This window comes from Stegastes partitus, unplaced genomic scaffold (assembly GCF_000690725.1).
Source record: "Stegastes partitus isolate 25-593 unplaced genomic scaffold, Stegastes_partitus-1.0.2 Scaffold326, whole genome shotgun sequence".
NCBI lineage: Eukaryota > Metazoa > Chordata > Actinopteri > Pomacentridae > Stegastes > Stegastes partitus.
The window spans coordinates 305,639-313,819 of NW_007578057.1; the positions used below are offsets into that span (position 1 = coordinate 305,639).

The following is an 8,181-nucleotide window of genomic DNA, read 5'->3' on the forward strand; positions in this document are numbered from 1 at the left end:
CACCAGAGGATTTGTACATGAGCTGAGGAGAATGTTTATCTGTGATTTCTCTGATTTGTGCTTCAGTTCAGTGTTGAGACTCCATCAAAAGTGTCACACAAGGTGGAGGGCATGAGTTTGTGAAAGCACTGACGCAGCAGTTTAAACCTGCTGCATAATGTATGTGCTTCATCGCCTTGTTCCGTTTTGATTGGAAATCGGTTCATTGTTCACCGCTGTGGTGTGAAGTGGCTCCGATGCCAACAGCAGCCAGACTCAGATCAGTCTGTCATCAGGTGGGGATCACACTGAACATCACTCTGAGTGTGAGCGTAGTTCATACCTCTGAATCCCTCTCTGGGCCCCACCTCACTGGTCCACTGACTCTTTAAGGTCACACAGGTTAACCTTAAACCTCGAGTGCCGTCAGCTGACACCGGCACTCCGGAGGAAACCGCCGACTGCGTAAAAAAAACAACTTCTAAAGTCATAACAAGACGTGGCATTGGCAGCATCTGTCTTTTGTATGATCGTCTGTTCCCTCCACACAGCGCTGAATAAGCTCGTTCAACCTGCTCCTCTTGTGTAATCGAAGCGCATGTTTCGATTCATCTTGATCACAAGCAGGAATGTGTGTCACGCTGGCAGGCGTGAATCCTGGAAGAGCAGCGGAGTTGAGCTGTTTCGCTAATCTTGCTCGTGTGATTTGAACGCCGTCCTCTGGGTTTGAATGGGCTCAAACAGTTGAGTGGGTATCTGTCACGGTGGCGTGGCTCAGCGGGGACTGTATCAGAGAGAGGCTCCCTCCAGGAGGGTTCACAAACGTATCAGATGAGAGCAATCTGTTTGAGCAGCTCCCATTTGGACATTTGCATTGTGCATTTTGTGCTGCTGCTCTGTGTCAGATACCCATCTCCCTGCATCCAGACACAGCGATGCTTTAGGTCTGCTCAGTGTCTCAGCGAATGCACGCTACAGTACATTATCCACAGATTGATTTAAATTGGCAAAGAGTGCTTGAATGGGTGCCTCGCAGGCTGACTTCTGCTGTGTTCATTATCTCCTTTTATCTTCAAGGCTGCACTCTTTTTTTTCTTCTTCGTGCGTCGTAGCGTGAAAAGGCTGCGCCGGAGCGTTAGTGTACATATTCAGGAGGAAGGAAAAAAAAAAAAAAACCTGCCTCGTTGTTCGAGTCCTTTTTACACAGAGATGCGATTTAGTGTGTTACTGTAACGTCTGAGGGTTTGTAATTACTCCGCGTGATTGGGTTGTTTTGTGTCCTTGAAGGATGTTGAGGACTTCTCGCCCCTGATGGAGTAATTATTTGCTCTTGTGCTGTTTCAATTATGCAAAGTGACTTTTTAAAAAAAATAGAGGATTAGATGTTTTGTTTTGTTATTGCAGCCATTTCTTTTCTTTTTCTTTTTTTTTGTTGCACCACATTATGGGAGCCCTGAATGCATTTAAGCTGTGCATGTCTTCACCATTCCTTTGCACCTCTTTGTTTCCTTCCTTAGCTGGAGGAGACAAACAGCCGCCAAAGGAGCAAAGGCATTGGCCGTGAACTTGGATCCCCCTCCCCCCATAAAAACACTCTCTCCCTCTCTCTCTCTCTGTGTCTCTCCTCGTCTCCGCATCACTCCCTCTCTTCCTTTTTTTTTTTTTTGCACCCCATCCTTATCCCCACCCTAACCCGACGTTTTCCCCACTTCCAGCAATGTCTGCAAGCGTTCCCATGGCAACTGTCGCACTGCCTGCCTAGCAACAGGCTTTATCCTTTCACTGGGAAAAAAAAAATGGGGGGAACGGAATCAGGAAAAAAAAAAAAGAGGGGGGATTTTTTTTTTATTTTTAGTGGGGGTTTTGCGTGGATGTGTGCGAGGAGGAGGAGGAGGAGGACGGCGGCGGCGTAACGTGTTGCGGCACATTCATTAAATCAGACATTCTCCCAGCTCCACACCTGCAGCATCTGCCGCACCTCCACCTTATTGCACTGGCATCTTCGGTTTACACAATTTCAAATCTGTTATTGTAGCCAGAAGCATTGTTTGATTTTCTTTTTTTTTCTTCAGAGGGTTATATGCGGGTCATCTATTTGCAGAATATCTATTTTTGTTCCCACCTCCCTCAATTAAACGCTATTGTGAGCCTTTTGCTATGCATCACCAGAAGAGAGCGTCATCGCAGTTCTCCGCCAAGGTCAACGGCCTTTCTTGTTGGTTTTTAAGGAAAATGATCCCAAATTTAATGGGCTCCTTTCTTTTTTTTTCCCGTCTTGGCCGTGCTCCACCTCCCCACCAAGTTTCATTATTTTCGGCCTGCTAGTTATGTGTTACCCTGCTGTCAGACAAGCGGCGCTGAATGTGTAAAACAATGATGACACATGCCAAGCTGAATAAATTATAAGAGGATTCCTCACAGCAGAGTAATGACACCTTTATTGCGCTGAATATTTTCCTCCCTCTTGATTCGATTAACCTTTTTCCCATTAGAGCATCTGTTGTCGCACATTTCCCCCTGAATGCATATTGCTGATTTTTCACTCGTCACCAGTGTGAGCTAACTTCCCACATGCAGGAACAATAAAAACTGCAGTCATTTATGGTGTGATTAATATATGGAGGTAAACAGAGCAGCTGGAAGTCGTTGTCTTTGCTGCCACCTGCTGGACAAAAAGCAGCACATAACAGCTACAGGAATTTGCGACATGTTTTGGGCCAAATTATATTAAAATTCTGACTTGGTGTCATCTAGACTTGAATGTGACTGATGGAATTCGCTCATCCTCCGTGGACACGAATTCTCCTCCAGCTGTTATAATTAAAGCTCTCATGTTCTGAAGGTCTCTAATAGAAGCGTTGAGTAATAGCAGGCGTGCTGGAGTGTCTCTGTCTGTCTGTCTGGATGTCAGCCTGTCTTGCCGCCGGCAGAGACTGTGGGAGTGAAATCTGCCAAATGCGCGACTCGTCACCGCCTGTATTTATGAGCACCTGCCACTCAAACCCAACCCTCCTCATTACATTCTTTCTGATTCTCCCAACACGCCAGCTGTTATTAGGAGACTCGTTGGAGGCCTCAGATGAACTACATGTCATGTTTTGTATGTTTGTTTGGAGCCGTTACTCTTTAGAATGTTGGGCTTTGTTGTGTTGATGGTAAATGTCCAGTAATTTAGCCTCGAGTGAGCACTACTGCTACGTTATAGGTACTGTCGTCCTATTTCGAAAGCTCAAATCCTCACGGTTAAAGCAGTATGAACCATTTTAAGACACCAATATCAGAGCAGCATAAGTTCCAGTCTGCTGTAGTTTCTCACCTTTTCGGGCATCCATAGGTGCACATGAAGAGTTCATTTGCAAAAACAGATCACTCCATTTTTGTGGATTTTCAGAAAACGTATTTTTTGTTGTTGTTTGCTTGGAGATAATATCAAACTGAAGTCGAGTGGCTCGGTGGTTAGCATCATTGCCTTGTAGTTAGAAGGTCGCTGGTTCGTGAGGACACCCGGGATCTTTCTGTGTGGAGTCTCCATGTTCTCCCCGTGCAGCGTGGGTTCTCTCTGGGTTCTCCGGCTTCCTCCCACAGTCCAGAAACATCCATCCATCCATCATCTCTACACCTTAATCCTCACTAGGGTTGTGGGGGGCTGGAGTCTATCCCAGCTGACTCAGGGTGAAGGCAGGTTCACCTGGACAGGTAACCAGTCTATCACAGGGCTACACTTATCACCAATTAACCTCAACATGTTTGTGGACTGTGGGAGGAAGCCGGAGAATCTGGAGAGAACCCACGCTGCACGGGGAGAACATGGAGACTCCACACAGAAAGATCCCGGGACGCAAACCGGCGACCTTCTAGCTGCGAGGCAACGATGCTAACCACCGATCCACCTTGCAGCTGTCGGTGCATATGAAGAGTTCATTTGCAAAAACAGATAACTCAATTTTTGTGGATTTTCAGAAAACTATTTTATTTTTGTTGTTTGCTTGACATAATATGAATCAAACTGAAGCTGAGTGGATTTGACTCAGTAGAAATTTAAAAAGTAGAGATAACTTGATTGATATTGTCTCAGGTGGACGATGAAAAAGTGGGTTTTTTGAAGGTTTGTGAAGGTGGAGTTATCTGTTCATGTACTGGTTGAATCCCTACGTACTCTTCAAAATACTGCCAAACATTTAGACCTATTAATACGCAGAGGGCCTACTTATCTTGACTTTTAATCCCCGAAGAAACTACAAAACCACCACCCATCATTCCCATAATGCAGCTACACAGAGCCTTATATTAGACTCCTAAATGCTTCCTCACAGCTCACTGCTAAAGCTGTCTGGAAGCCCTCATGACTTCATGTCTGTCACTGGGTGGAGTTCCCCTCTGAAGCAATGATTACTTCACCACCACACTGCTGAATGTGTCAAATGCATTTATTTTTTAATATGAAAACGCACAGAGAGAGAGAGAGAGACAGCAGAATTCTTGTCACCACCTCAGCACAGATAACAGGAAAAGTAATAAAACATGTTCACACTGGGCATGAGCAGAGACACCAACACAGGACGGCGTTCTTCCTAAACAAACAGAACCGTGTGACACCACAAACCTGACACATGTTTATTTTTATTTGTGAGTGACCTGATTCAGAGAACAGAGCTTTCTTTTAGGACCGGGGGAAGTTTCTGGCTGCTAATAGCTTCATCTTGTGAGTGTATTTACTGTCTGCCTCTGCTTGTGTTTACAGGTTTCCAGCAGACCTGTCTCGGCAGACCCGTCTCGGCGGCGTTGAAACCTCTGCCGTAAGTCCAACCTCCCTAATTACCCAACTGCAGCCGCTTGTTAACAGCCGGCTGGCTCGCTCCCAAACCGAATGAACTTGTCGTCTCTGAACGGTGTCAGCTTGTGATGATGGGATGTAAACAGTTGAATGTTGTGCACAGTGTATGGAAACTATTACACACTCAACACTAACACGGGTAAGACTGACCGAGCAAAAAACTTATCGGAGATTAAGTAGTAGTTGTTAGACTGCAGGTGATGAGATGAGTGTTTGAAGACATTTATTACAGTATATAATACAGTATTTGAAATAAAAACAACACATTGTTAGCAAGACGTGAGAGTCCTCGTGATGCACGGTCCAGCGCCGAACTCTTACAGTAAAACTTTGTCCTTTAAAAGTCTAGATGTTGGCGAGCGCCGGCTGGCTCACGGTCCTCAGTTGACTTTGGCCATGAGCTGCTCTGTGAAAAGCTTCTTCAGCTGAGCCACCTCCTCGCTCAGAGAGTTGAGCTGCGACTTCAGGTAAGTGTTCTCGTGCTGATACTGGACGTCGCTCTGTGCTTGCGTGGGAGGAGACTGGAGGCTGTAGCTGGCAGTGGAGACGCTGTACTGAGGGGACTGTCTCCCCCTCCTGCCCTCCTCCCCCTCCAGCTGCTGGAGCCAGGAGCCGGCGCAGTGCCCCGCTCCCGCCTCGCCTCCGCTCAGTCCTTTACCGGTCTCCCTCTGACTTTCCCGTCCCGCGGCGGAGAGCGCCGGGCTACGTCTGTCCCCCGCAGCGTCGCCCCCGTCGCTACTTCCGGGCATCTTGAAACGAAGCTTGTGAGGAAGGTTTTTCATCCCCTCCGCTTGATCCAGCTTCCCTCCGCTGAATCCTGCAGCGTGGTGGACGTCAGCAGGCGAGTGGTGCAGGTCGTAGCCCAGCTCCTCCGCCCTGTGTGGGGATAGTTTTCCATGATCACTAAGCCGGTCTTCAAAGAAGATCGGGCTGCCCACGCTGGACCCGCCGGGCGTCGAGAACCCAGAGTCCTCTGACATGTTACCAGCATCCCTGGAGCCCCTGGTGCTCAGCTGCTGGCCGGGCTGGTTGTTGGGATGTGCTGCCGAGGAGCTTTCCCCTCTGTGGAGGTAATACTGGGGAGTCAAGCTCTGAGTGTTGTGCTGGGGAGCCGTGGTGAGGGGCAGAATCTGGGTGTTGGAGGGGTCTTTAACCAGGCCGAATCTGAACTTGAGAGCCAGCAGCTCCGCCCTGAGGCGAGCGTTCTCCTCCAACAGAGCCAGCACTCGGCTCTCCAGGACCATGTCGTTGACGCGACGCTTCTCCCTTGAGCGCTTCGCCGCCTCATTGTTCTTCCTCCTCTTGTCCCAGTAGCCTTCGTCCTTCTTGTCCACGGGGATGAACTCGCGTTTGCGCCGGATGCTGGAGGTGGGGCTCTCTTTGCGCTTGATGGCCGAGGTGCGACCCAGCAGGGAGCGAGCCAGTAGGCTGCTGGAGGTCAGGATGGACACGGCCTCATCGGTGAAGGACCGAGACCCTCCTTCTTCTTCTCCTCCTCCTCCTCCAGCACTGGAAGCCCCCGCTGCAGGCGACTCCATGCTGTGGAGCACGGCCACCTCCTGCCCACCCCTCATCTCCTGGGATTCCTCCTCAAACATCACACCTGTCAGGAGTTGAGTGATTCTGTCCTCGCTGCTCAGAGTAGAGAGTCACCGCTGTGTGGTGCTGAACGCTCGCTGCAGGATCTCTAGGAGGTGAGAACGTCGCAACAGTGCCACCTAGTGACGAAACACAGCAGAGTACAGGGATTAGTGGTTACGCAAGAGCCATTACAACACAATATTATGTAACCCCATTACATCTCTCCAATAAAACGGGAGCAACTTGTACCATAACCTTGCGAGCCTCATTATACGTTCAATATGAGACAATGGCTGCTGTAAACACAGCGCTGGTCATCCAGGGCGGACTTCTGGCGATACTTTACGCACACAGAGCTCATTTTTAAATCCAAGAAAAAAATAAAACCCAGTTACAAAGCGACGTTTAGAGTTTAACCTACATTTGTTTTCAGTTTCACATTAACACATTTATGAGTGTTTTTATCTCTTGATGCGCACTTTAATCAGTTAGTCATGTTTATGGCGCCTGAATCAGGTCACCGATGAGCGCTTTGTGCCGGGACTGTTGTTCTTGCTTCATCAGCACTGACCCACATGTCTGACAGGAACATGCTGATCTCCAGTCGGCTGCTCCGCGCTGCCGGAGCTGACCTGACTCTTTACGCACAGCATCAGCACCGCAACTTCACGCTTACGTTGGAATTTGCGGGCATCTAAGAGTCTTTTAAAACAAATTGTAACTTTAAGTGTACTTTATTCAAACTGTATTTAAATTTTAAAAAAAAAAATAAAGCAGCAAAAATAAAGCACAAGCAATAACACGAGGGTTTAAAACGCTGGAGAACCGAATGCGTAAATTTAACCGAAACGACAGATTACAGCCATTTAAAAAGTTTTAATATATGTTAACTACATTGTTAAGGATGTAGAGTATTAAAAAAAAAAACATTTAAATTGAAGGAAACTGTCAGTGAACTGATTTGTTACCTGGTTGATCAGTGCTGTCCGCCGGTGCGCATGGCTCCTCTCGCTCCTCTCCGAGCGTAAATTTGTGTGTTTGCGTCCGGTTCACCCAAGAAGCGGCTCGCTGTGTGTCCCTCTGTGTTCTCACTGTGCAGATCCACTCAGAGCCTGTTACTTAATATTATCATCGGCGAGGCGCACCTCCACTCTGCTCCACTTGGAATGCCGCAGCTCCTATTTGTAACGCCGAGTTCAGCTCAGGACGGTCCCTATCCTCACTTGAACCAGCGGGGCCCTGTTTGTGTGCGTCCCTGAGACCGCCTCCCTCTTAAACGACACCCCACTCCTCCTCCTCCTCCTCCTCCTTCGTTACCCCCCTCCACCTCCTTCCCCATCCAAAGGAAAGCTCCTATCGACGTTCACATAACAGCAGCTCAGTCACCACCATCATCATCATCATCATCATCATCATCTGACCTCCCTTGGCCCCGCCCCCTCTGACTGGATAATTTCCCATAACAATACTAATGCTGCGCCTCCCTCCCTCCTTCCCTCCTCGCTCTCTCACCCTGGAATAAAGAAACGGTGACTCAGTCTTGTAAGAAAACTACATAACTCCGTTTATCAATCAGTCAATAGCTGCAGTATTTTTAGAAGTGTGAAATGGGATTACAGCACTTTATATAATGCTCTTGTTTGGATTGCTGCTCAACCTGGACCCTCTCTACCAGCTCCGATCCTTCTCCTGTTGCCTGCAAACAAACTGATTACATGTTTCTAGAGGTCGGCTCTTATAAAACTCACAGCAAAAGCACAAAACAGCCTCGTAAAGGTGCAATTCGT

At 48.0% G+C, this 8,181-nt stretch overlaps 1 protein-coding gene across 1 annotated transcript; it reads right to left on the reverse strand.

Annotated features, from left to right (window-relative positions):
* Window positions 1-4,388: 4,388 nt before the first annotated feature.
* On the reverse strand, window positions 4,389-7,740 carry nfil3-6 (nuclear factor, interleukin 3 regulated, member 6). Its single transcript, XM_008283752.1, has 2 exons — window positions 7,363-7,740; window positions 4,389-6,531 (listed from the first exon to the last, which is right to left on the reverse strand). Exon 2 carries the CDS (start codon window positions 6,409-6,411, stop codon window positions 5,194-5,196), a length of 1,218 nt encoding a protein of 405 aa, XP_008281974.1. The 5' UTR covers window positions 6,412-6,531; window positions 7,363-7,740; the 3' UTR covers window positions 4,389-5,193.
* Between the last annotated feature and the right edge of the window lie 441 nt (window positions 7,741-8,181).